This window comes from Vicugna pacos, chromosome 8 (assembly GCF_048564905.1).
Source record: "Vicugna pacos chromosome 8, VicPac4, whole genome shotgun sequence".
Classification (NCBI taxonomy): Eukaryota; Metazoa; Chordata; class Mammalia; order Artiodactyla; family Camelidae; genus Vicugna; species Vicugna pacos.
In genome coordinates, this window is record NC_132994.1 from 909,936 (window position 1) to 937,551 (window position 27,616).

Below are 27,616 nucleotides of genomic sequence, written 5' to 3' on the forward strand. Positions count from 1 at the left end.
GGCAGCTTGGGCCGCAGGACGAGGTGGGAAACGGCACGAGAAGTCACACGGAAATCCTGACCACCACCCAGCGGGAAGGGAACGGGAAGGCCCCACTGGCAAGCTTCGGTAAGGGACAACAGTCGACTCATCCAAGACGAGGAGTGCCGAAGACACAAGACAAAACGGGAGACATCTTAAACCTCACCGAGCTCGCCCAGGGAACCGCCTACACTCAGTCACTTGGCCTAACCTACCGGGGAAAAGCACTGGAGGCAAGGAATTCAGACACGGACACCGCTTCCCGTAGGCGAGCGTGGAAAACTCACACAAGTGTGCCGTGCGCTCGCGGGACCGAAAGCCCAGAACGACTTTAGCAGTTGTGGATTAGAAGATATCAGGCAAGAGTGGTGACGGGAAAGTGCAAACCGTCAGGACGCGGGGGCGACGCGTCCATCCGCTTACGTATTAACCACCCTCGACGGCTAGGTGGTAAAAGGAGACGAGAAACAGCAAAGGGAGACGGTACCTCCTCGTCAGGGGCCTCCGCGTCTTCCTCTTCCTCTTGTCCCGATGTGTCACCTAGAGGGTGCAGGCACACACATGTTAGCCACAACCACTTCGACCACTTTGAATTCTTTCTACCCACACCCGTGAAGTCTAGCCCCATTCAAGAATCTTTCCGTAAGCTAACGTGGCCCAAAGGGCCTTCGGAGGACTGAAGAACTTTCTCGAGGGAAAACCTGGTCGTGTTTGGGAGGTGTGGGAAGACAGTGGGCAAAAGGAAGGCAAGCAGTAGTGCAGGTGGCGTCTGGACCTACAGTCTCGGGGTACTTCAGGTTGGCACGTAGCTTCTTTCTTTCGACGGAGGTCCTGGCGATGGAGCCCAGGGACTCCTGCGTCCGAAGCATGCCATCCATCTACCCACCAGCTACCCCCTTCCCTGGCCCCACCGTGGCGCTTAAGCACAGACGGAAGGAAACTCAACCTCCAGGGATGTTCGCCGACTTACCGGGCATGGCAGGCTGGTCTGCTGTGCTCGCAGCAGACGTCAATGTCTCGTCCGCGGTTGGCTCCTGCGGAGCCCCCTCGCCAGCGACGTTCGTCTCAGGACGGGTGTCTTCCCGTTCGGTTTCCGGCTCGGGCACCCCTTCCTGTAACAACAAAACGGAAGAACCCCAAAGCCCACCTTGAGGAACCATCCTACTCGTGCACGGGGCCATTCAGTCTATCGGTCAGCGAGGCAGCAGCTATCTACGGCGTCTACCAAGTCACAGGCGCTATCCCGGCAAAAGCTGGGAATACACACGAAGGACAGACCCTGGCCCGGTACTGCTACCAGAGGCAGGGACCCGTGAACACCAGTCAGCACACGAAAGGACCACTCAGCAGCTCTACAGCCGAAGGGGACGCACAGGCAGGGCACAAAGGAGAGAAGAGTTTGGGGCGGGTCCCGGCTCGGGGAACTTCCGCTGGGAAGTCCAGGCCGCGTCTTCAAAGACAGGCCGAGCCGCAGAGGGGGCAGGGTGAGGGATGCCAGGAAGGGCAGCTTGGGCCGCAGGACGAGGTGGGAAACGGCACGAGAAGTCACACGGAAATCCTGACCACCACCCAGCGGGAAGGGAACGGGAAGGCCCCACTGGCAAGCTTCGGTAAGGGACAACAGTCGACTCATCCAAGACGAGGAGTGCCGAAGACACAAGACAAAACGGGAGACATCTTAAACCTCACCGAGCTCGCCCAGGGAACCGCCTACACTCAGTCACTTGGCCTAACCTACCGGGGAAAAGCACTGGAGGCAAGGAATTCAGACACGGACACCGCTTCCCGTAGGCGAGCGTGGAAAACTCACACAAGTGTGCCGTGCGCTCGCGGGACCGAAAGCCCAGAACGACTTTAGCAGTTGTGGATTAGAAGATATCAGGCAAGAGTGGTGACGGGAAAGTGCAAACCGTCAGGACGCGGGGGCGACGCGTCCATCCGCTTACGTATTAACCACCCTCGACGGCTAGGTGGTAAAAGGAGACGAGAAACAGCAAAGGGAGACGGTACCTCCTCGTCAGGGGCCTCCGCGTCTTCCTCTTCCTCTTGTCCCGATGTGTCACCTAGGGGGTGCAGGCACACACATGTTAGCCACAACCACTTCGACCACTTTGAATTCTTTCTACCCACACCCGTGAAGTCTAGCCCCATTCAAGAATCTTTCCGTAAGCTAACGTGGCCCAAAGGGCCTTCGGAGGACTGAAGAACTTTCTCGAGGGAAAACCTGGTCGTGTTTGGGAGGTGTGGGAAGACAGTGGGCAAAAGGAAGGCAAGCAGTAGTGCAGGTGGCGTCTGGACCTACAGTCTCGGGGTACTTCAGGTTGGCACGTAGCTTCTTTCTTTCGACGGAGGTCCTGGCGATGGAGCCCAGGGACTCCTGCGTCCGAAGCATGCCATCCATCTACCCACCAGCTACCCCCTTCCCTGGCCCCACCGTGGCGCTTAAGCACAGACGGAAGGAAACTCAACCTCCAGGGATGTTCGCCGACTTACCGGGCATGGCAGGCTGGTCTGCTGTGCTCGCAGCAGACGTCAATGTCTCGTCCGCGGTTGGCTCCTGCGGAGCCCCCTCGCCAGCGACGTTCGTCTCAGGACGGGTGTCTTCCCGTTCGGTTTCCGGCTCGGGCACCCCTTCCTGTAACAACAAAACGGAAGAACCCCAAAGCCCACCTTGAGGAACCATCCTACTCGTGCACGGGGCCATTCAGTCTATCGGTCAGCGAGGCAGCAGCTATCTACGGCGTCTACCAAGTCACAGGCGCTATCCCGGCAAAAGCTGGGAATACACACGAAGGACAGACCCTGGCCCGGTACTGCTACCAGAGGCAGGGACCCGTGAACACCAGTCAGCACACGAAAGGACCACTCAGCAGCTCTACAGCCGAAGGGGACGCACAGGCAGGGCACAAAGGAGAGAAGAGTTTGGGGCGGGTCCCGGCTCGGGGAACTTCCGCTGGGAAGTCCAGGCCGCGTCTTCAAAGACAGGCCGAGCCGCAGAGGGGGCAGGGTGAGGGATGCCAGGAAGGGCAGCTTGGGCCGCAGGACGAGGTGGGAAACGGCACGAGAAGTCACACGGAAATCCTGACCACCACCCAGCGGGAAGGGAACGGGAAGGCCCCACTGGCAAGCTTCGGTAAGGGACAACAGTCGACTCATCCAAGACGAGGAGTGCCGAAGACACAAGACAAAACGGGAGACATCTTAAACCTCACCGAGCTCGCCCAGGGAACCGCCTACACTCAGTCACTTGGCCTAACCTACCGGGGAAAAGCACTGGAGGCAAGGAATTCAGACACGGACACCGCTTCCCGTAGGCGAGCGTGGAAAACTCACACAAGTGTGCCGTGCGCTCGCGGGACCGAAAGCCCAGAACGACTTTAGCAGTTGTGGATTAGAAGATATCAGGCAAGAGTGGTGACGGGAAAGTGCAAACCGTCAGGACGCGGGGGCGACGCGTCCATCCGCTTACGTATTAACCACCCTCGACGGCTAGGTGGTAAAAGGAGACGAGAAACAGCAAAGGGAGACGGTACCTCCTCGTCAGGGGCCTCCGCGTCTTCCTCTTCCTCTTGTCCCGATGTGTCACCTAGGGGGTGCAGGCACACACATGTTAGCCACAACCACTTCGACCACTTTGAATTCTTTCTACCCACACCCGTGAAGTCTAGCCCCATTCAAGAATCTTTCCGTAAGCTAACGTGGCCCAAAGGGCCTTCGGAGGACTGAAGAACTTTCTCGAGGGAAAACCTGGTCGTGTTTGGGAGGTGTGGGAAGACAGTGGGCAAAAGGAAGGCAAGCAGTAGTGCAGGTGGCGTCTGGACCTACAGTCTCGGGGTACTTCAGGTTGGCACGTAGCTTCTTTCTTTCGACGGAGGTCCTGGCGATGGAGCCCAGGGACTCCTGCGTCCGAAGCATGCCATCCATCTACCCACCAGCTACCCCCTTCCCTGGCCCCACCGTGGCGCTTAAGCACAGACGGAAGGAAACTCAACCTCCAGGGATGTTCGCCGACTTACCGGGCATGGCAGGCTGGTCTGCTGTGCTCGCAGCAGACGTCAATGTCTCGTCCGCGGTTGGCTCCTGCGGAGCCCCCTCGCCAGCGACGTTCGTCTCAGGACGGGTGTCTTCCCGTTCGGTTTCCGGCTCGGGCACCCCTTCCTGTAACAACAAAACGGAAGAACCCCAAAGCCCACCTTGAGGAACCATCCTACTCGTGCACGGGGCCATTCAGTCTATCGGTCAGCGAGGCAGCAGCTATCTACGGCGTCTACCAAGTCACAGGCGCTATCCCGGCAAAAGCTGGGAATACACACGAAGGACAGACCCTGGCCCGGTACTGCTACCAGAGGCAGGGACCCGTGAACACCAGTCAGCACACGAAAGGACCACTCAGCAGCTCTACAGCCGAAGGGGACGCACAGGCAGGGCACAAAGGAGAGAAGAGTTTGGGGCGGGTCCCGGCTCGGGGAACTTCCGCTGGGAAGTCCAGGCCGCGTCTTCAAAGACAGGCCGAGCCGCAGAGGGGGCAGGGTGAGGGATGCCAGGAAGGGCAGCTTGGGCCGCAGGACGAGGTGGGAAACGGCACGAGAAGTCACACGGAAATCCTGACCACCACCCAGCGGGAAGGGAACGGGAAGGCCCCACTGGCAAGCTTCGGTAAGGGACAACAGTCGACTCATCCAAGACGAGGAGTGCCGAAGACACAAGACAAAACGGGAGACATCTTAAACCTCACCGAGCTCGCCCAGGGAACCGCCTACACTCAGTCACTTGGCCTAACCTACCGGGGAAAAGCACTGGAGGCAAGGAATTCAGACACGGACACCGCTTCCCGTAGGCGAGCGTGGAAAACTCACACAAGTGTGCCGTGCGCTCGCGGGACCGAAAGCCCAGAACGACTTTAGCAGTTGTGGATTAGAAGATATCAGGCAAGAGTGGTGACGGGAAAGTGCAAACCGTCAGGACGCGGGGGCGACGCGTCCATCCGCTTACGTATTAACCACCCTCGACGGCTAGGTGGTAAAAGGAGACGAGAAACAGCAAAGGGAGACGGTACCTCCTCGTCAGGGGCCTCCGCGTCTTCCTCTTCCTCTTGTCCCGATGTGTCACCTAGAGGGTGCAGGCACACACATGTTAGCCACAACCACTTCGACCACTTTGAATTCTTTCTACCCACACCCGTGAAGTCTAGCCCCATTCAAGAATCTTTCCGTAAGCTAACGTGGCCCAAAGGGCCTTCGGAGGACTGAAGAACTTTCTCGAGGGAAAACCTGGTCGTGTTTGGGAGGTGTGGGAAGACAGTGGGCAAAAGGAAGGCAAGCAGTAGTGCAGGTGGCGTCTGGACCTACAGTCTCGGGGTACTTCAGGTTGGCACGTAGCTTCTTTCTTTCGACGGAGGTCCTGGCGATGGAGCCCAGGGACTCCTGCGTCCGAAGCATGCCATCCATCTACCCACCAGCTACCCCCTTCCCTGGCCCCACCGTGGCGCTTAAGCACAGACGGAAGGAAACTCAACCTCCAGGGATGTTCGCCGACTTACCGGGCATGGCAGGCTGGTCTGCTGTGCTCGCAGCAGACGTCAATGTCTCGTCCGCGGTTGGCTCCTGCGGAGCCCCCTCGCCAGCGACGTTCGTCTCAGGACGGGTGTCTTCCCGTTCGGTTTCCGGCTCGGGCACCCCTTCCTGTAACAACAAAACGGAAGAACCCCAAAGCCCACCTTGAGGAACCATCCTACTCGTGCACGGGGCCATTCAGTCTATCGGTCAGCGAGGCAGCAGCTATCTACGGCGTCTACCAAGTCACAGGCGCTATCCCGGCAAAAGCTGGGAATACACACGAAGGACAGACCCTGGCCCGGTACTGCTACCAGAGGCAGGGACCCGTGAACACCAGTCAGCACACGAAAGGACCACTCAGCAGCTCTACAGCCGAAGGGGACGCACAGGCAGGGCACAAAGGAGAGAAGAGTTTGGGGCGGGTCCCGGCTCGGGGAACTTCCGCTGGGAAGTCCAGGCCGCGTCTTCAAAGACAGGCCGAGCCGCAGAGGGGGCAGGGTGAGGGATGCCAGGAAGGGCAGCTTGGGCCGCAGGACGAGGTGGGAAACGGCACGAGAAGTCACACGGAAATCCTGACCACCACCCAGCGGGAAGGGAACGGGAAGGCCCCACTGGCAAGCTTCGGTAAGGGACAACAGTCGACTCATCCAAGACGAGGAGTGCCGAAGACACAAGACAAAACGGGAGACATCTTAAACCTCACCGAGCTCGCCCAGGGAACCGCCTACACTCAGTCACTTGGCCTAACCTACCGGGGAAAAGCACTGGAGGCAAGGAATTCAGACACGGACACCGCTTCCCGTAGGCGAGCGTGGAAAACTCACACAAGTGTGCCGTGCGCTCGCGGGACCGAAAGCCCAGAACGACTTTAGCAGTTGTGGATTAGAAGATATCAGGCAAGAGTGGTGACGGGAAAGTGCAAACCGTCAGGACGCGGGGGCGACGCGTCCATCCGCTTACGTATTAACCACCCTCGACGGCTAGGTGGTAAAAGGAGACGAGAAACAGCAAAGGGAGACGGTACCTCCTCGTCAGGGGCCTCCGCGTCTTCCTCTTCCTCTTGTCCCGATGTGTCACCTAGGGGGTGCAGGCACACACATGTTAGCCACAACCACTTCGACCACTTTGAATTCTTTCTACCCACACCCGTGAAGTCTAGCCCCATTCAAGAATCTTTCCGTAAGCTAACGTGGCCCAAAGGGCCTTCGGAGGACTGAAGAACTTTCTCGAGGGAAAACCTGGTCGTGTTTGGGAGGTGTGGGAAGACAGTGGGCAAAAGGAAGGCAAGCAGTAGTGCAGGTGGCGTCTGGACCTACAGTCTCGGGGTACTTCAGGTTGGCACGTAGCTTCTTTCTTTCGACGGAGGTCCTGGCGATGGAGCCCAGGGACTCCTGCGTCCGAAGCATGCCATCCATCTACCCACCAGCTACCCCCTTCCCTGGCCCCACCGTGGCGCTTAAGCACAGACGGAAGGAAACTCAACCTCCAGGGATGTTCGCCGACTTACCGGGCATGGCAGGCTGGTCTGCTGTGCTCGCAGCAGACGTCAATGTCTCGTCCGCGGTTGGCTCCTGCGGAGCCCCCTCGCCAGCGACGTTCGTCTCAGGACGGGTGTCTTCCCGTTCGGTTTCCGGCTCGGGCACCCCTTCCTGTAACAACAAAACGGAAGAACCCCAAAGCCCACCTTGAGGAACCATCCTACTCGTGCACGGGGCCATTCAGTCTATCGGTCAGCGAGGCAGCAGCTATCTACGGCGTCTACCAAGTCACAGGCGCTATCCCGGCAAAAGCTGGGAATACACACGAAGGACAGACCCTGGCCCGGTACTGCTACCAGAGGCAGGGACCCGTGAACACCAGTCAGCACACGAAAGGACCACTCAGCAGCTCTACAGCCGAAGGGGACGCACAGGCAGGGCACAAAGGAGAGAAGAGTTTGGGGCGGGTCCCGGCTCGGGGAACTTCCGCTGGGAAGTCCAGGCCGCGTCTTCAAAGACAGGCCGAGCCGCAGAGGGGGCAGGGTGAGGGATGCCAGGAAGGGCAGCTTGGGCCGCAGGACGAGGTGGGAAACGGCACGAGAAGTCACACGGAAATCCTGACCACCACCCAGCGGGAAGGGAACGGGAAGGCCCCACTGGCAAGCTTCGGTAAGGGACAACAGTCGACTCATCCAAGACGAGGAGTGCCGAAGACACAAGACAAAACGGGAGACATCTTAAACCTCACCGAGCTCGCCCAGGGAACCGCCTACACTCAGTCACTTGGCCTAACCTACCGGGGAAAAGCACTGGAGGCAAGGAATTCAGACACGGACACCGCTTCCCGTAGGCGAGCGTGGAAAACTCACACAAGTGTGCCGTGCGCTCGCGGGACCGAAAGCCCAGAACGACTTTAGCAGTTGTGGATTAGAAGATATCAGGCAAGAGTGGTGACGGGAAAGTGCAAACCGTCAGGACGCGGGGGCGACGCGTCCATCCGCTTACGTATTAACCACCCTCGACGGCTAGGTGGTAAAAGGAGACGAGAAACAGCAAAGGGAGACGGTACCTCCTCGTCAGGGGCCTCCGCGTCTTCCTCTTCCTCTTGTCCCGATGTGTCACCTAGAGGGTGCAGGCACACACATGTTAGCCACAACCACTTCGACCACTTTGAATTCTTTCTACCCACACCCGTGAAGTCTAGCCCCATTCAAGAATCTTTCCGTAAGCTAACGTGGCCCAAAGGGCCTTCGGAGGACTGAAGAACTTTCTCGAGGGAAAACCTGGTCGTGTTTGGGAGGTGTGGGAAGACAGTGGGCAAAAGGAAGGCAAGCAGTAGTGCAGGTGGCGTCTGGACCTACAGTCTCGGGGTACTTCAGGTTGGCACGTAGCTTCTTTCTTTCGACGGAGGTCCTGGCGATGGAGCCCAGGGACTCCTGCGTCCGAAGCATGCCATCCATCTACCCACCAGCTACCCCCTTCCCTGGCCCCACCGTGGCGCTTAAGCACAGACGGAAGGAAACTCAACCTCCAGGGATGTTCGCCGACTTACCGGGCATGGCAGGCTGGTCTGCTGTGCTCGCAGCAGACGTCAATGTCTCGTCCGCGGTTGGCTCCTGCGGAGCCCCCTCGCCAGCGACGTTCGTCTCAGGACGGGTGTCTTCCCGTTCGGTTTCCGGCTCGGGCACCCCTTCCTGTAACAACAAAACGGAAGAACCCCAAAGCCCACCTTGAGGAACCATCCTACTCGTGCACGGGGCCATTCAGTCTATCGGTCAGCGAGGCAGCAGCTATCTACGGCGTCTACCAAGTCACAGGCGCTATCCCGGCAAAAGCTGGGAATACACACGAAGGACAGACCCTGGCCCGGTACTGCTACCAGAGGCAGGGACCCGTGAACACCAGTCAGCACACGAAAGGACCACTCAGCAGCTCTACAGCCGAAGGGGACGCACAGGCAGGGCACAAAGGAGAGAAGAGTTTGGGGCGGGTCCCGGCTCGGGGAACTTCCGCTGGGAAGTCCAGGCCGCGTCTTCAAAGACAGGCCGAGCCGCAGAGGGGGCAGGGTGAGGGATGCCAGGAAGGGCAGCTTGGGCCGCAGGACGAGGTGGGAAACGGCACGAGAAGTCACACGGAAATCCTGACCACCACCCAGCGGGAAGGGAACGGGAAGGCCCCACTGGCAAGCTTCGGTAAGGGACAACAGTCGACTCATCCAAGACGAGGAGTGCCGAAGACACAAGACAAAACGGGAGACATCTTAAACCTCACTGAGCTCGCCCAGGGAACCGCCTACACTCAGTCACTTGGCCTAACCTACCGGGGAAAAGCACTGGAGGCAAGGAATTCAGACACGGACACCGCTTCCCGTAGGCGAGCGTGGAAAACTCACACAAGTGTGCCGTGCGCTCGCGGGACCGAAAGCCCAGAACGACTTTAGCAGTTGTGGATTAGAAGATATCAGGCAAGAGTGGTGACGGGAAAGTGCAAACCGTCAGGACGCGGGGGCGACGCGTCCATCCGCTTACGTATTAACCACCCTCGACGGCTAGGTGGTAAAAGGAGACGAGAAACAGCAAAGGGAGACGGTACCTCCTCGTCAGGGGCCTCCGCGTCTTCCTCTTCCTCTTGTCCCGATGTGTCACCTAGGGGGTGCAGGCACACACATGTTAGCCACAACCACTTCGACCACTTTGAATTCTTTCTACCCACACCCGTGAAGTCTAGCCCCATTCAAGAATCTTTCCGTAAGCTAACGTGGCCCAAAGGGCCTTCGGAGGACTGAAGAACTTTCTCGAGGGAAAACCTGGTCGTGTTTGGGAGGTGTGGGAAGACAGTGGGCAAAAGGAAGGCAAGCAGTAGTGCAGGTGGCGTCTGGACCTACAGTCTCGGGGTACTTCAGGTTGGCACGTAGCTTCTTTCTTTCGACGGAGGTCCTGGCGATGGAGCCCAGGGACTCCTGCGTCCGAAGCATGCCATCCATCTACCCACCAGCTACCCCCTTCCCTGGCCCCACCGTGGCGCTTAAGCACAGACGGAAGGAAACTCAACCTCCAGGGATGTTCGCCGACTTACCGGGCATGGCAGGCTGGTCTGCTGTGCTCGCAGCAGACGTCAATGTCTCGTCCGCGGTTGGCTCCTGCGGAGCCCCCTCGCCAGCGACGTTCGTCTCAGGACGGGTGTCTTCCCGTTCGGTTTCCGGCTCGGGCACCCCTTCCTGTAACAACAAAACGGAAGAACCCCAAAGCCCACCTTGAGGAACCATCCTACTCGTGCACGGGGCCATTCAGTCTATCGGTCAGCGAGGCAGCAGCTATCTACGGCGTCTACCAAGTCACAGGCGCTATCCCGGCAAAAGCTGGGAATACACACGAAGGACAGACCCTGGCCCGGTACTGCTACCAGAGGCAGGGACCCGTGAACACCAGTCAGCACACGAAAGGACCACTCAGCAGCTCTACAGCCGAAGGGGACGCACAGGCAGGGCACAAAGGAGAGAAGAGTTTGGGGCGGGTCCCGGCTCGGGGAACTTCCGCTGGGAAGTCCAGGCCGCGTCTTCAAAGACAGGCCGAGCCGCAGAGGGGGCAGGGTGAGGGATGCCAGGAAGGGCAGCTTGGGCCGCAGGACGAGGTGGGAAACGGCACGAGAAGTCACACGGAAATCCTGACCACCACCCAGCGGGAAGGGAACGGGAAGGCCCCACTGGCAAGCTTCGGTAAGGGACAACAGTCGACTCATCCAAGACGAGGAGTGCCGAAGACACAAGACAAAACGGGAGACATCTTAAACCTCACCGAGCTCGCCCAGGGAACCGCCTACACTCAGTCACTTGGCCTAACCTACCGGGGAAAAGCACTGGAGGCAAGGAATTCAGACACGGACACCGCTTCCCGTAGGCGAGCGTGGAAAACTCACACAAGTGTGCCGTGCGCTCGCGGGACCGAAAGCCCAGAACGACTTTAGCAGTTGTGGATTAGAAGATATCAGGCAAGAGTGGTGACGGGAAAGTGCAAACCGTCAGGACGCGGGGGCGACGCGTCCATCCGCTTACGTATTAACCACCCTCGACGGCTAGGTGGTAAAAGGAGACGAGAAACAGCAAAGGGAGACGGTACCTCCTCGTCAGGGGCCTCCGCGTCTTCCTCTTCCTCTTGTCCCGATGTGTCACCTAGAGGGTGCAGGCACACACATGTTAGCCACAACCACTTCGACCACTTTGAATTCTTTCTACCCACACCCGTGAAGTCTAGCCCCATTCAAGAATCTTTCCGTAAGCTAACGTGGCCCAAAGGGCCTTCGGAGGACTGAAGAACTTTCTCGAGGGAAAACCTGGTCGTGTTTGGGAGGTGTGGGAAGACAGTGGGCAAAAGGAAGGCAAGCAGTAGTGCAGGTGGCGTCTGGACCTACAGTCTCGGGGTACTTCAGGTTGGCACGTAGCTTCTTTCTTTCGACGGAGGTCCTGGCGATGGAGCCCAGGGACTCCTGCGTCCGAAGCATGCCATCCATCTACCCACCAGCTACCCCCTTCCCTGGCCCCACCGTGGCGCTTAAGCACAGACGGAAGGAAACTCAACCTCCAGGGATGTTCGCCGACTTACCGGGCATGGCAGGCTGGTCTGCTGTGCTCGCAGCAGACGTCAATGTCTCGTCCGCGGTTGGCTCCTGCGGAGCCCCCTCGCCAGCGACGTTCGTCTCAGGACGGGTGTCTTCCCGTTCGGTTTCCGGCTCGGGCACCCCTTCCTGTAACAACAAAACGGAAGAACCCCAAAGCCCACCTTGAGGAACCATCCTACTCGTGCACGGGGCCATTCAGTCTATCGGTCAGCGAGGCAGCAGCTATCTACGGCGTCTACCAAGTCACAGGCGCTATCCCGGCAAAAGCTGGGAATACACACGAAGGACAGACCCTGGCCCGGTACTGCTACCAGAGGCAGGGACCCGTGAACACCAGTCAGCACACGAAAGGACCACTCAGCAGCTCTACAGCCGAAGGGGACGCACAGGCAGGGCACAAAGGAGAGAAGAGTTTGGGGCGGGTCCCGGCTCGGGGAACTTCCGCTGGGAAGTCCAGGCCGCGTCTTCAAAGACAGGCCGAGCCGCAGAGGGGGCAGGGTGAGGGATGCCAGGAAGGGCAGCTTGGGCCGCAGGACGAGGTGGGAAACGGCACGAGAAGTCACACGGAAATCCTGACCACCACCCAGCGGGAAGGGAACGGGAAGGCCCCACTGGCAAGCTTCGGTAAGGGACAACAGTCGACTCATCCAAGACGAGGAGTGCCGAAGACACAAGACAAAACGGGAGACATCTTAAACCTCACCGAGCTCGCCCAGGGAACCGCCTACACTCAGTCACTTGGCCTAACCTACCGGGGAAAAGCACTGGAGGCAAGGAATTCAGACACGGACACCGCTTCCCGTAGGCGAGCGTGGAAAACTCACACAAGTGTGCCGTGCGCTCGCGGGACCGAAAGCCCAGAACGACTTTAGCAGTTGTGGATTAGAAGATATCAGGCAAGAGTGGTGACGGGAAAGTGCAAACCGTCAGGACGCGGGGGCGACGCGTCCATCCGCTTACGTATTAACCACCCTCGACGGCTAGGTGGTAAAAGGAGACGAGAAACAGCAAAGGGAGACGGTACCTCCTCGTCAGGGGCCTCCGCGTCTTCCTCTTCCTCTTGTCCCGATGTGTCACCTAGGGGGTGCAGGCACACACATGTTAGCCACAACCACTTCGACCACTTTGAATTCTTTCTACCCACACCCGTGAAGTCTAGCCCCATTCAAGAATCTTTCCGTAAGCTAACGTGGCCCAAAGGGCCTTCGGAGGACTGAAGAACTTTCTCGAGGGAAAACCTGGTCGTGTTTGGGAGGTGTGGGAAGACAGTGGGCAAAAGGAAGGCAAGCAGTAGTGCAGGTGGCGTCTGGACCTACAGTCTCGGGGTACTTCAGGTTGGCACGTAGCTTCTTTCTTTCGACGGAGGTCCTGGCGATGGAGCCCAGGGACTCCTGCGTCCGAAGCATGCCATCCATCTACCCACCAGCTACCCCCTTCCCTGGCCCCACCGTGGCGCTTAAGCACAGACGGAAGGAAACTCAACCTCCAGGGATGTTCGCCGACTTACCGGGCATGGCAGGCTGGTCTGCTGTGCTCGCAGCAGACGTCAATGTCTCGTCCGCGGTTGGCTCCTGCGGAGCCCCCTCGCCAGCGACGTTCGTCTCAGGACGGGTGTCTTCCCGTTCGGTTTCCGGCTCGGGCACCCCTTCCTGTAACAACAAAACGGAAGAACCCCAAAGCCCACCTTGAGGAACCATCCTACTCGTGCACGGGGCCATTCAGTCTATCGGTCAGCGAGGCAGCAGCTATCTACGGCGTCTACCAAGTCACAGGCGCTATCCCGGCAAAAGCTGGGAATACACACGAAGGACAGACCCTGGCCCGGTACTGCTACCAGAGGCAGGGACCCGTGAACACCAGTCAGCACACGAAAGGACCACTCAGCAGCTCTACAGCCGAAGGGGACGCACAGGCAGGGCACAAAGGAGAGAAGAGTTTGGGGCGGGTCCCGGCTCGGGGAACTTCCGCTGGGAAGTCCAGGCCGCGTCTTCAAAGACAGGCCGAGCCGCAGAGGGGGCAGGGTGAGGGATGCCAGGAAGGGCAGCTTGGGCCGCAGGACGAGGTGGGAAACGGCACGAGAAGTCACACGGAAATCCTGACCACCACCCAGCGGGAAGGGAACGGGAAGGCCCCACTGGCAAGCTTCGGTAAGGGACAACAGTCGACTCATCCAAGACGAGGAGTGCCGAAGACACAAGACAAAACGGGAGACATCTTAAACCTCACCGAGCTCGCCCAGGGAACCGCCTACACTCAGTCACTTGGCCTAACCTACCGGGGAAAAGCACTGGAGGCAAGGAATTCAGACACGGACACCGCTTCCCGTAGGCGAGCGTGGAAAACTCACACAAGTGTGCCGTGCGCTCGCGGGACCGAAAGCCCAGAACGACTTTAGCAGTTGTGGATTAGAAGATATCAGGCAAGAGTGGTGACGGGAAAGTGCAAACCGTCAGGACGCGGGGGCGACGCGTCCATCCGCTTACGTATTAACCACCCTCGACGGCTAGGTGGTAAAAGGAGACGAGAAACAGCAAAGGGAGACGGTACCTCCTCGTCAGGGGCCTCCGCGTCTTCCTCTTCCTCTTGTCCCGATGTGTCACCTAGAGGGTGCAGGCACACACATGTTAGCCACAACCACTTCGACCACTTTGAATTCTTTCTACCCACACCCGTGAAGTCTAGCCCCATTCAAGAATCTTTCCGTAAGCTAACGTGGCCCAAAGGGCCTTCGGAGGACTGAAGAACTTTCTCGAGGGAAAACCTGGTCGTGTTTGGGAGGTGTGGGAAGACAGTGGGCAAAAGGAAGGCAAGCAGTAGTGCAGGTGGCGTCTGGACCTACAGTCTCGGGGTACTTCAGGTTGGCACGTAGCTTCTTTCTTTCGACGGAGGTCCTGGCGATGGAGCCCAGGGACTCCTGCGTCCGAAGCATGCCATCCATCTACCCACCAGCTACCCCCTTCCCTGGCCCCACCGTGGCGCTTAAGCACAGACGGAAGGAAACTCAACCTCCAGGGATGTTCGCCGACTTACCGGGCATGGCAGGCTGGTCTGCTGTGCTCGCAGCAGACGTCAATGTCTCGTCCGCGGTTGGCTCCTGCGGAGCCCCCTCGCCAGCGACGTTCGTCTCAGGACGGGTGTCTTCCCGTTCGGTTTCCGGCTCGGGCACCCCTTCCTGTAACAACAAAACGGAAGAACCCCAAAGCCCACCTTGAGGAACCATCCTACTCGTGCACGGGGCCATTCAGTCTATCGGTCAGCGAGGCAGCAGCTATCTACGGCGTCTACCAAGTCACAGGCGCTATCCCGGCAAAAGCTGGGAATACACACGAAGGACAGACCCTGGCCCGGTACTGCTACCAGAGGCAGGGACCCGTGAACACCAGTCAGCACACGAAAGGACCACTCAGCAGCTCTACAGCCGAAGGGGACGCACAGGCAGGGCACAAAGGAGAGAAGAGTTTGGGGCGGGTCCCGGCTCGGGGAACTTCCGCTGGGAAGTCCAGGCCGCGTCTTCAAAGACAGGCCGAGCCGCAGAGGGGGCAGGGTGAGGGATGCCAGGAAGGGCAGCTTGGGCCGCAGGACGAGGTGGGAAACGGCACGAGAAGTCACACGGAAATCCTGACCACCACCCAGCGGGAAGGGAACGGGAAGGCCCCACTGGCAAGCTTCGGTAAGGGACAACAGTCGACTCATCCAAGACGAGGAGTGCCGAAGACACAAGACAAAACGGGAGACATCTTAAACCTCACCGAGCTCGCCCAGGGAACCGCCTACACTCAGTCACTTGGCCTAACCTACCGGGGAAAAGCACTGGAGGCAAGGAATTCAGACACGGACACCGCTTCCCGTAGGCGAGCGTGGAAAACTCACACAAGTGTGCCGTGCGCTCGCGGGACCGAAAGCCCAGAACGACTTTAGCAGTTGTGGATTAGAAGATATCAGGCAAGAGTGGTGACGGGAAAGTGCAAACCGTCAGGACGCGGGGGCGACGCGTCCATCCGCTTACGTATTAACCACCCTCGACGGCTAGGTGGTAAAAGGAGACGAGAAACAGCAAAGGGAGACGGTACCTCCTCGTCAGGGGCCTCCGCGTCTTCCTCTTCCTCTTGTCCCGATGTGTCACCTAGAGGGTGCAGGCACACACATGTTAGCCACAACCACTTCGACCACTTTGAATTCTTTCTACCCACACCCGTGAAGTCTAGCCCCATTCAAGAATCTTTCCGTAAGCTAACGTGGCCCAAAGGGCCTTCGGAGGACTGAAGAACTTTCTCGAGGGAAAACCTGGTCGTGTTTGGGAGGTGTGGGAAGACAGTGGGCAAAAGGAAGGCAAGCAGTAGTGCAGGTGGCGTCTGGACCTACAGTCTCGGGGTACTTCAGGTTGGCACGTAGCTTCTTTCTTTCGACGGAGGTCCTGGCGATGGAGCCCAGGGACTCCTGCGTCCGAAGCATGCCATCCATCTACCCACCAGCTACCCCCTTCCCTGGCCCCACCGTGGCGCTTAAGCACAGACGGAAGGAAACTCAACCTCCAGGGATGTTCGCCGACTTACCGGGCATGGCAGGCTGGTCTGCTGTGCTCGCAGCAGACGTCAATGTCTCGTCCGCGGTTGGCTCCTGCGGAGCCCCCTCGCCAGCGACGTTCGTCTCAGGACGGGTGTCTTCCCGTTCGGTTTCCGGCTCGGGCACCCCTTCCTGTAACAACAAAACGGAAGAACCCCAAAGCCCACCTTGAGGAACCATCCTACTCGTGCACGGGGCCATTCAGTCTATCGGTCAGCGAGGCAGCAGCTATCTACGGCGTCTACCAAGTCACAGGCGCTATCCCGGCAAAAGCTGGGAATACACACGAAGGACAGACCCTGGCCCGGTACTGCTACCAGAGGCAGGGACCCGTGAACACCAGTCAGCACACGAAAGGACCACTCAGCAGCTCTACAGCCGAAGGGGACGCACAGGCAGGGCACAAAGGAGAGAAGAGTTTGGGGCGGGTCCCGGCTCGGGGAACTTCCGCTGGGAAGTCCAGGCCGCGTCTTCAAAGACAGGCCGAGCCGCAGAGGGGGCAGGGTGAGGGATGCCAGGAAGGGCAGCTTGGGCCGCAGGACGAGGTGGGAAACGGCACGAGAAGTCACACGGAAATCCTGACCACCACCCAGCGGGAAGGGAACGGGAAGGCCCCACTGGCAAGCTTCGGTAAGGGACAACAGTCGACTCATCCAAGACGAGGAGTGCCGAAGACACAAGACAAAACGGGAGACATCTTAAACCTCACCGAGCTCGCCCAGGGAACCGCCTACACTCAGTCACTTGGCCTAACCTACCGGGGAAAAGCACTGGAGGCAAGGAATTCAGACACGGACACCGCTTCCCGTAGGCGAGCGTGGAAAACTCACACAAGTGTGCCGTGCGCTCGCGGGACCGAAAGCCCAGAACGACTTTAGCAGTTGTGGATTAGAAGATATTAGGCAAGAGTGGTGACGGGAAAGTGCAAACCGTCAGGACGCGGGGGCGACGCGTCCATCCGCTTACGTATTAACCACCCTCGACGGCTAGGTGGTAAAAGGAGACGAGAAACAGCAAAGGGAGACGGTACCTCCTCGTCAGGGGCCTCCGCGTCTTCCTCTTCCTCTTGTCCCGATGTGTCACCTAGAGGGTGCAGGCACACACATGTTAGCCACAACCACTTCGACCACTTTGAATTCTTTCTACCCACACCCGTGAAGTCTAGCCCCATTCAAGAATCTTTCCGTAAGCTAACGTGGCCCAAAGGGCCTTCGGAGGACTGAAGAACTTTCTCGAGGGAAAACCTGGTCATGTTTGGGAGGTGTGGGAAGACAGTGGGCAAAAGGAAGGCAAGCAGTAGTGCAGGTGGCGTCTGGACCTACAGTCTCGGGGTACTTCAGGTTGGCACGTAGCTTCTTTCTTTCGACGGAGGTCCTGGCGATGGAGCCCAGGGACTCCTGCGTCCGAAGCATGCCATCCATCTACCCACCAGCTACCCCCTTCCCTGGCCCCACCGTGGCGCTTAAGCACAGACGGAAGGAAACTCAACCTCCAGGGATGTTCGCCGACTTACCGGGCATGGCAGGCTGGTCTGCTGTGCTCGCAGCAGACGTCAATGTCTCGTCCGCGGTTGGCTCCTGCGGAGCCCCCTCGCCAGCGACGTTCGTCTCAGGACGGGTGTCTTCCCGTTCGGTTTCCGGCTCGGGCACCCCTTCCTGTAACAACAAAACGGAAGAACCCCAAAGCCCACCTTGAGGAACCATCCTACTCGTGCACGGGGCCATTCAGTCTATCGGTCAGCGAGGCAGCAGCTATCTACGGCGTCTACCAAGTCACAGGCGCTATCCCGGCAAAAGCTGGGAATACACACGAAGGACAGACCCTGGCCCGGTACTGCTACCAGAGGCAGGGACCCGTGAACACCAGTCAGCACACGAAAGGACCACTCAGCAGCTCTACAGCCGAAGGGGACGCACAGGCAGGGCACAAAGGAGAGAAGAGTTTGGGGCGGGTCCCGGCTCGGGGAACTTCCGCTGGGAAGTCCAGGCCGCGTCTTCAAAGACAGGCCGAGCCGCAGAGGGGGCAGGGTGAGGGATGCCAGGAAGGGCAGCTTGGGCCGCAGGACGAGGTGGGAAACGGCACGAGAAGTCACACGGAAATCCTGACCACCACCCAGCGGGAAGGGAACGGGAAGGCCCCACTGGCAAGCTTCGGTAAGGGACAACAGTCGACTCATCCAAGACGAGGAGTGCCGAAGACACAAGACAAAACGGGAGACATCTTAAACCTCACCGAGCTCGCCCAGGGAACCGCCTACACTCAGTCACTTGGCCTAACCTACCGGGGAAAAGCACTGGAGGCAAGGAATTCAGACACGGACACCGCTTCCCGTAGGCGAGCGTGGAAAACTCACACAAGTGTGCCGTGCGCTCGCGGGACCGAAAGCCCAGAACGACTTTAGCAGTTGTGGATTAGAAGATATCAGGCAAGAGTGGTGACGGGAAAGTGCAAACCGTCAGGACGCGGGGGCGACGCGTCCATCCGCTTACGTATTAACCACCCTCGACGGCTAGGTGGTAAAAGGAGACGAGAAACAGCAAAGGGAGACGGTACCTCCTCGTCAGGGGCCTCCGCGTCTTCCTCTTCCTCTTGTCCCGATGTGTCACCTAGGGGGTGCAGGCACACACATGTTAGCCACAACCACTTCGACCACTTTGAATTCTTTCTACCCACACCCGTGAAGTCTAGCCCCATTCAAGAATCTTTCCGTAAGCTAACGTGGCCCAAAGGGCCTTCGGAGGACTGAAGAACTTTCTCGAGGGAAAACCTGGTCGTGTTTGGGAGGTGTGGGAAGACAGTGGGCAAAAGGAAGGCAAGCAGTAGTGCAGGTGGCGTCTGGACCTACAGTCTCGGGGTACTTCAGGTTGGCACGTAGCTTCTTTCTTTCGACGGAGGTCCTGGCGATGGAGCCCAGGGACTCCTGCGTCCGAAGCATGCCATCCATCTACCCACCAGCTACCCCCTTCCCTGGCCCCACCGTGGCGCTTAAGCACAGACGGAAGGAAACTCAACCTCCAGGGATGTTCGCCGACTTACCGGGCATGGCAGGCTGGTCTGCTGTGCTCGCAGCAGACGTCAATGTCTCGTCCGCGGTTGGCTCCTGCGGAGCCCCCTCGCCAGCGACGTTCGTCTCAGGACGGGTGTCTTCCCGTTCGGTTTCCGGCTCGGGCACCCCTTCCTGTAACAACAAAACGGAAGAACCCCAAAGCCCACCTTGAGGAACCATCCTACTCGTGCACGGGGCCATTCAGTCTATCGGTCAGCGAGGCAGCAGCTATCTACGGCGTCTACCAAGTCACAGGCGCTATCCCGGCAAAAGCTGGGAATACACACGAAGGACAGACCCTGGCCCGGTACTGCTACCAGAGGCAGGGACCCGTGAACACCAGTCAGCACACGAAAGGACCACTCAGCAGCTCTACAGCCGAAGGGGACGCACAGGCAGGGCACAAAGGAGAGAAGAGTTTGGGGCGGGTCCCGGCTCGGGGAACTTCCGCTGGGAAGTCCAGGCCGCGTCTTCAAAGACAGGCCGAGCCGCAGAGGGGGCAGGGTGAGGGATGCCAGGAAGGGCAGCTTGGGCCGCAGGACGAGGTGGGAAACGGCACGAGAAGTCACACGGAAATCCTGACCACCACCCAGCGGGAAGGGAACGGGAAGGCCCCACTGGCAAGCTTCGGTAAGGGACAACAGTCGACTCATCCAAGACGAGGAGTGCCGAAGACACAAGACAAAACGGGAGACATCTTAAACCTCACCGAGCTCGCCCAGGGAACCGCCTACACTCAGTCACTTGGCCTAACCTACCGGGGAAAAGCACTGGAGGCAAGGAATTCAGACACGGACACCGCTTCCCGTAGGCGAGCGTGGAAAACTCACACAAGTGTGCCGTGCGCTCGCGGGACCGAAAGCCCAGAACGACTTTAGCAGTTGTGGATTAGAAGATATTAGGCAAGAGTGGTGACGGGAAAGTGCAAACCGTCAGGACGCGGGGGCGACGCGTCCATCCGCTTACGTATTAACCACCCTCGACGGCTAGGTGGTAAAAGGAGACGAGAAACAGCAAAGGGAGACGGTACCTCCTCGTCAGGGGCCTCCGCGTCTTCCTCTTCCTCTTGTCCCGATGTGTCACCTAGAGGGTGCAGGCACACACATGTTAGCCACAACCACTTCGACCACTTTGAATTCTTTCTACCCACACCCGTGAAGTCTAGCCCCATTCAAGAATCTTTCCGTAAGCTAACGTGGCCCAAAGGGCCTTCGGAGGACTGAAGAACTTTCTCGAGGGAAAACCTGGTCGTGTTTGGGAGGTGTGGGAAGACAGTGGGCAAAAGGAAGGCAAGCAGTAGTGCAGGTGGCGTCTGGACCTACAGTCTCGGGGTACTTCAGGTTGGCACGTAGCTTCTTTCTTTCGACGGAGGTCCTGGCGATGGAGCCCAGGGACTCCTGCGTCCGAAGCATGCCATCCATCTACCCACCAGCTACCCCCTTCCCTGGCCCCACCGTGGTGCTTAAGCACAGACGGAAGGAAACTCAACCTCCAGGGATGTTCGCCGACTTACCGGGCATGGCAGGCTGGTCTGCTGTGCTCGCAGCAGACGTCAATGTCTCGTCCGCGGTTGGCTCCTGCGGAGCCCCCTCGCCAGCGACGTTCGTCTCAGGACGGGTGTCTTCCCGTTCGGTTTCCGGCTCGGGCACCCCTTCCTGTAACAACAAAACGGAAGAACCCCAAAGCCCACCTTGAGGAACCATCCTACTCGTGCACGGGGCCATTCAGTCTATCGGTCAGCGAGGCAGCAGCTATCTACGGCGTCTACCAAGTCACAGGCGCTATCCCGGCAAAAGCTGGGAATACACACGAAGGACAGACCCTGGCCCGGTACTGCTACCAGAGGCAGGGACCCGTGAACACCAGTCAGCACACGAAAGGACCACTCAGCAGCTCTACAGCCGAAGGGGACGCACAGGCAGGGCACAAAGGAGAGAAGAGTTTGGGGCGGGTCCCGGCTCGGGGAACTTCCGCTGGGAAGTCCAGGCCGCGTCTTCAAAGACAGGCCGAGCCGCAGAGGGGGCAGGGTGAGGGATGCCAGGAAGGGCAGCTTGGGCCGCAGGACGAGGTGGGAAACGGCACGAGAAGTCACACGGAAATCCTGACCACCACCCAGCGGGAAGGGAACGGGAAGGCCCCACTGGCAAGCTTCGGTAAGGGACAACAGTCGACTCATCCAAGACGAGGAGTGCCGAAGACACAAGACAAAACGGGAGACATCTTAAACCTCACCGAGCTCGCCCAGGGAACCGCCTACACTCAGTCACTTGGCCTAACCTACCGGGGAAAAGCACTGGAGGCAAGGAATTCAGACACGGACACCGCTTCCCGTAGGCGAGCGTGGAAAACTCACACAAGTGTGCCGTGCGCTCGCGGGACCGAAAGCCCAGAACGACTTTAGCAGTTGTGGATTAGAAGATATCAGGCAAGAGTGGTGACGGGAAAGTGCAAACCGTCAGGACGCGGGGGCGACGCGTCCATCCGCTTACGTATTAACCACCCTCGACGGCTAGGTGGTAAAAGGAGACGAGAAACAGCAAAGGGAGACGGTACCTCCTCGTCAGGGGCCTCCGCGTCTTCCTCTTCCTCTTGTCCCGATGTGTCACCTAGGGGGTGCAGGCACACACATGTTAGCCACAACCACTTCGACCACTTTGAATTCTTTCTACCCACACCCGTGAAGTCTAGCCCCATTCAAGAATCTTTCCGTAAGCTAACGTGGCCCAAAGGGCCTTCGGAGGACTGAAGAACTTTCTCGAGGGAAAACCTGGTCGTGTTTGGGAGGTGTGGGAAGACAGTGGGCAAAAGGAAGGCAAGCAGTAGTGCAGGTGGCGTCTGGACCTACAGTCTCGGGGTACTTCAGGTTGGCACGTAGCTTCTTTCTTTCGACGGAGGTCCTGGCGATGGAGCCCAGGGACTCCTGCGTCCGAAGCATGCCATCCATCTACCCACCAGCTACCCCCTTCCCTGGCCCCACCGTGGCGCTTAAGCACAGACGGAAGGAAACTCAACCTCCAGGGATGTTCGCCGACTTACCGGGCATGGCAGGCTGGTCTGCTGTGCTCGCAGCAGACGTCAATGTCTCGTCCGCGGTTGGCTCCTGCGGAGCCCCCTCGCCAGCGACGTTCGTCTCAGGACGGGTGTCTTCCCGTTCGGTTTCCGGCTCGGGCACCCCTTCCTGTAACAACAAAACGGAAGAACCCCAAAGCCCACCTTGAGGAACCATCCTACTCGTGCACGGGGCCATTCAGTCTATCGGTCAGCGAGGCAGCAGCTATCTACGGCGTCTACCAAGTCACAGGCGCTATCCCGGCAAAAGCTGGGAATACACACGAAGGACAGACCCTGGCCCGGTACTGCTACCAGAGGCAGGGACCCGTGAACACCAGTCAGCACACGAAAGGACCACTCAGCAGCTCTACAGCCGAAGGGGACGCACAGGCAGGGCACAAAGGAGAGAAGAGTTTGGGGCGGGTCCCGGCTCGGGGAACTTCCGCTGGGAAGTCCAGGCCGCGTCTTCAAAGACAGGCCGAGCCGCAGAGGGGGCAGGGTGAGGGATGCCAGGAAGGGCAGCTTGGGCCGCAGGACGAGGTGGGAAACGGCACGAGAAGTCACACGGAAATCCTGACCACCACCCAGCGGGAAGGGAACGGGAAGGCCCCACTGGCAAGCTTCGGTAAGGGACAACAGTCGACTCATCCAAGACGAGGAGTGCCGAAGACACAAGACAAAACGGGAGACATCTTAAACCTCACCGAGCTCGCCCAGGGAACCGCCTACACTCAGTCACTTGGCCTAACCTACCGGGGAAAAGCACTGGAGGCAAGGAATTCAGACACGGACACCGCTTCCCGTAGGCGAGCGTGGAAAACTCACACAAGTGTGCCGTGCGCTCGCGGGACCGAAAGCCCAGAACGACTTTAGCAGTTGTGGATTAGAAGATATTAGGCAAGAGTGGTGACGGGAAAGTGCAAACCGTCAGGACGCGGGGGCGACGCGTCCATCCGCTTACGTATTAACCACCCTCGACGGCTAGGTGGTAAAAGGAGACGAGAAACAGCAAAGGGAGACGGTACCTCCTCGTCAGGGGCCTCCGCGTCTTCCTCTTCCTCTTGTCCCGATGTGTCACCTAGAGGGTGCAGGCACACACATGTTAGCCACAACCACTTCGACCACTTTGAATTCTTTCTACCCACACCCGTGAAGTCTAGCCCCATTCAAGAATCTTTCCGTAAGCTAACGTGGCCCAAAGGGCCTTCGGAGGACTGAAGAACTTTCTCGAGGGAAAACCTGGTCGTGTTTGGGAGGTGTGGGAAGACAGTGGGCAAAAGGAAGGCAAGCAGTAGTGCAGGTGGCGTCTGGACCTACAGTCTCGGGGTACTTCAGGTTGGCACGTAGCTTCTTTCTTTCGACGGAGGTCCTGGCGATGGAGCCCAGGGACTCCTGCGTCCGAAGCATGCCATCCATCTACCCACCAGCTACCCCCTTCCCTGGCCCCACCGTGGCGCTTAAGCACAGACGGAAGGAAACTCAACCTCCAGGGATGTTCGCCGACTTACCGGGCATGGCAGGCTGGTCTGCTGTGCTCGCAGCAGACGTCAATGTCTCGTCCGCGGTTGGCTCCTGCGGAGCCCCCTCGCCAGCGACGTTCGTCTCAGGACGGGTGTCTTCCCGTTCGGTTTCCGGCTCGGGCACCCCTTCCTGTAACAACAAAACGGAAGAACCCCAAAGCCCACCTTGAGGAACCATCCTACTCGTGCACGGGGCCATTCAGTCTATCGGTCAGCGAGGCAGCAGCTATCTACGGCGTCTACCAAGTCACAGGCGCTATCCCGGCAAAAGCTGGGAATACACACGAAGGACAGACCCTGGCCCGGTACTGCTACCAGAGGCAGGGACCCGTGAACACCAGTCAGCACACGAAAGGACCACTCAGCAGCTCTACAGCCGAAGGGGACGCACAGGCAGGGCACAAAGGAGAGAAGAGTTTGGGGCGGGTCCCGGCTCGGGGAACTTCCGCTGGGAAGTCCAGGCCGCGTCTTCAAAGACAGGCCGAGCCGCAGAGGGGGCAGGGTGAGGGATGCCAGGAAGGGCAGCTTGGGCCGCAGGACGAGGTGGGAAACGGCACGAGAAGTCACACGGAAATCCTGACCACCACCCAGCGGGAAGGGAACGGGAAGGCCCCACTGGCAAGCTTCGGTAAGGGACAACAGTCGACTCATCCAAGACGAGGAGTGCCGAAGACACAAGACAAAACGGGAGACATCTTAAACCTCACCGAGCTCGCCCAGGGAACCGCCTACACTCAGTCACTTGGCCTAACCTACCGGGGAAAAGCACTGGAGGCAAGGAATTCAGACACGGACACCGCTTCCCGTAGGCGAGCGTGGAAAACTCACACAAGTGTGCCGTGCGCTCGCGGGACCGAAAGCCCAGAACGACTTTAGCAGTTGTGGATTAGAAGATATCAGGCAAGAGTGGTGACGGGAAAGTGCAAACCGTCAGGACGCGGGGGCGACGCGTCCATCCGCTTACGTATTAACCACCCTCGACGGCTAGGTGGTAAAAGGAGACGAGAAACAGCAAAGGGAGACGGTACCTCCTCGTCAGGGGCCTCCGCGTCTTCCTCTTCCTCTTGTCCCGATGTGTCACCTAGGGGGTGCAGGCACACACATGTTAGCCACAACCACTTCGACCACTTTGAATTCTTTCTACCCACACCCGTGAAGTCTAGCCCCATTCAAGAATCTTTCCGTAAGCTAACGTGGCCCAAAGGGCCTTCGGAGGACTGAAGAACTTTCTCGAGGGAAAACCTGGTCGTGTTTGGGAGGTGTGGGAAGACAGTGGGCAAAAGGAAGGCAAGCAGTAGTGCAGGTGGCGTCTGGACCTACAGTCTCGGGGTACTTCAGGTTGGCACGTAGCTTCTTTCTTTCGACGGAGGTCCTGGCGATGGAGCCCAGGGACTCCTGCGTCCGAAGCATGCCATCCATCTACCCACCAGCTACCCCCTTCCCTGGCCCCACCGTGGCGCTTAAGCACAGACGGAAGGAAACTCAACCTCCAGGGATGTTCGCCGACTTACCGGGCATGGCAGGCTGGTCTGCTGTGCTCGCAGCAGACGTCAATGTCTCGTCCGCGGTTGGCTCCTGCGGAGCCCCCTCGCCAGCGACGTTCGTCTCAGGACGGGTGTCTTCCCGTTCGGTTTCCGGCTCGGGCACCCCTTCCTGTAACAACAAAACGGAAGAACCCCAAAGCCCACCTTGAGGAACCATCCTACTCGTGCACGGGGCCATTCAGTCTATCGGTCAGCGAGGCAGCAGCTATCTACGGCGTCTACCAAGTCACAGGCGCTATCCCGGCAAAAGCTGGGAATACACACGAAGGACAGACCCTGGCCCGGTACTGCTACCAGAGGCAGGGACCCGTGAACACCAGTCAGCACACGAAAGGACCACTCAGCAGCTCTACAGCCGAAGGGGACGCACAGGCAGGGCACAAAGGAGAGAAGAGTTTGGGGCGGGTCCCGGCTCGGGGAACTTCCGCTGGGAAGTCCAGGCCGCGTCTTCAAAGACAGGCCGAGCCGCAGAGGGGGCAGGGTGAGGGATGCCAGGAAGGGCAGCTTGGGCCGCAGGACGAGGTGGGAAACGGCACGAGAAGTCACACGGAAATCCTGACCACCACCCAGCGGGAAGGGAACGGGAAGGCCCCACTGGCAAGCTTCGGTAAGGGACAACAGTCGACTCATCCAAGACGAGGAGTGCCGAAGACACAAGACAAAACGGGAGACATCTTAAACCTCACCGAGCTCGCCCAGGGAACCGCCTACACTCAGTCACTTGGCCTAACCTACCGGGGAAAAGCACTGGAGGCAAGGAATTCAGACACGGACACCGCTTCCCGTAGGCGAGCGTGGAAAACTCACACAAGTGTGCCGTGCGCTCGCGGGACCGAAAGCCCAGAACGACTTTAGCAGTTGTGGATTAGAAGATATTAGGCAAGAGTGGTGACGGGAAAGTGCAAACCGTCAGGACGCGGGGGCGACGCGTCCATCCGCTTACGTATTAACCACCCTCGACGGCTAGGTGGTAAAAGGAGACGAGAAACAGCAAAGGGAGACGGTACCTCCTCGTCAGGGGCCTCCGCGTCTTCCTCTTCCTCTTGTCCCGATGTGTCACCTAGAGGGTGCAGGCACACACATGTTAGCCACAACCACTTCGACCACTTTGAATTCTTTCTACCCACACCCGTGAAGTCTAGCCCCATTCAAGAATCTTTCCGTAAGCTAACGTGGCCCAAAGGGCCTTCGGAGGACTGAAGAACTTTCTCGAGGGAAAACCTGGTCGTGTTTGGGAGGTGTGGGAAGACAGTGGGCAAAAGGAAGGCAAGCAGTAGTGCAGGTGGCGTCTGGACCTACAGTCTCGGGGTACTTCAGGTTGGCACGTAGCTTCTTTCTTTCGACGGAGGTCCTGGCGATGGAGCCCAGGGACTCCTGCGTCCGAAGCATGCCATCCATCTACCCACCAGCTACCCCCTTCCCTGGCCCCACCGTGGCGCTTAAGCACAGACGGAAGGAAACTCAACCTCCAGGGATGTTCGCCGACTTACCGGGCATGGCAGGCTGGTCTGCTGTGCTCGCAGCAGACGTCAATGTCTCGTCCGCGGTTGGCTCCTGCGGAGCCCCCTCGCCAGCGACGTTCGTCTCAGGACGGGTGTCTTCCCGTTCGGTTTCCGGCTCGGGCACCCCTTCCTGTAACAACAAAACGGAAGAACCCCAAAGCCCACCTTGAGGAACCATCCTACTCGTGCACGGGGCCATTCAGTCTATCGGTCAGCGAGGCAGCAGCTATCTACGGCGTCTACCAAGTCACAGGCGCTATCCCGGCAAAAGCTGGGAATACACACGAAGGACAGACCCTGGCCCGGTACTGCTACCAGAGGCAGGGACCCGTGAACACCAGTCAGCACACGAAAGGACCACTCAGCAGCTCTACAGCCGAAGGGGACGCACAGGCAGGGCACAAAGGAGAGAAGAGTTTGGGGCGGGTCCCGGCTCGGGGAACTTCCGCTGGGAAGTCCAGGCCGCGTCTTCAAAGACAGGCCGAGCCGCAGAGGGGGCAGGGTGAGGGATGCCAGGAAGGGCAGCTTGGGCCGCAGGACGAGGTGGGAAACGGCACGAGAAGTCACACGGAAATCCTGACCACCACCCAGCGGGAAGGGAACGGGAAGGCCCCACTGGCAAGCTTCGGTAAGGGACAACAGTCGACTCATCCAAGACGAGGAGTGCCGAAGACACAAGACAAAACGGGAGACATCTTAAACCTCACCGAGCTCGCCCAGGG

General features: G+C 59.0%; 1 protein-coding gene across 1 annotated transcript in view; it reads right to left on the reverse strand.

Moving 5' to 3' along the window:
* LOC140697917 (uncharacterized) overlaps positions 1-27,616 on the reverse strand; it is a 70,106-nt gene that overhangs the window by 40,251 nt on the left and 2,239 nt on the right. The window contains exons 2-37 of the mRNA XM_072966339.1: positions 26,883-27,024; positions 26,400-26,452; positions 25,360-25,501; positions 24,877-24,929; positions 23,837-23,978; positions 23,354-23,406; positions 22,314-22,455; positions 21,831-21,883; positions 20,791-20,932; positions 20,308-20,360; positions 19,268-19,409; positions 18,785-18,837; positions 17,745-17,886; positions 17,262-17,314; positions 16,222-16,363; positions 15,739-15,791; positions 14,699-14,840; positions 14,216-14,268; positions 13,176-13,317; positions 12,693-12,745; positions 11,653-11,794; positions 11,170-11,222; positions 10,130-10,271; positions 9,647-9,699; positions 8,607-8,748; positions 8,124-8,176; positions 7,084-7,225; positions 6,601-6,653; positions 5,561-5,702; positions 5,078-5,130; positions 4,038-4,179; positions 3,555-3,607; positions 2,515-2,656; positions 2,032-2,084; positions 992-1,133; positions 509-561 (exon numbers count right to left, since the gene is read on the reverse strand). Coding sequence (XP_072822440.1) covers positions 509-561; positions 992-1,133; positions 2,032-2,084; positions 2,515-2,656; positions 3,555-3,607; positions 4,038-4,179; positions 5,078-5,130; positions 5,561-5,702; positions 6,601-6,653; positions 7,084-7,225; positions 8,124-8,176; positions 8,607-8,748; positions 9,647-9,699; positions 10,130-10,271; positions 11,170-11,222; positions 11,653-11,794; positions 12,693-12,745; positions 13,176-13,317; positions 14,216-14,268; positions 14,699-14,840; positions 15,739-15,791; positions 16,222-16,363; positions 17,262-17,314; positions 17,745-17,886; positions 18,785-18,837; positions 19,268-19,409; positions 20,308-20,360; positions 20,791-20,932; positions 21,831-21,883; positions 22,314-22,455; positions 23,354-23,406; positions 23,837-23,978; positions 24,877-24,929; positions 25,360-25,501; positions 26,400-26,452; positions 26,883-27,024 — 3,510 coding nt within the window. The remainder of the gene's footprint in view (positions 1-508; positions 562-991; positions 1,134-2,031; positions 2,085-2,514; positions 2,657-3,554; positions 3,608-4,037; positions 4,180-5,077; positions 5,131-5,560; positions 5,703-6,600; positions 6,654-7,083; positions 7,226-8,123; positions 8,177-8,606; positions 8,749-9,646; positions 9,700-10,129; positions 10,272-11,169; positions 11,223-11,652; positions 11,795-12,692; positions 12,746-13,175; positions 13,318-14,215; positions 14,269-14,698; positions 14,841-15,738; positions 15,792-16,221; positions 16,364-17,261; positions 17,315-17,744; positions 17,887-18,784; positions 18,838-19,267; positions 19,410-20,307; positions 20,361-20,790; positions 20,933-21,830; positions 21,884-22,313; positions 22,456-23,353; positions 23,407-23,836; positions 23,979-24,876; positions 24,930-25,359; positions 25,502-26,399; positions 26,453-26,882; positions 27,025-27,616) is intronic.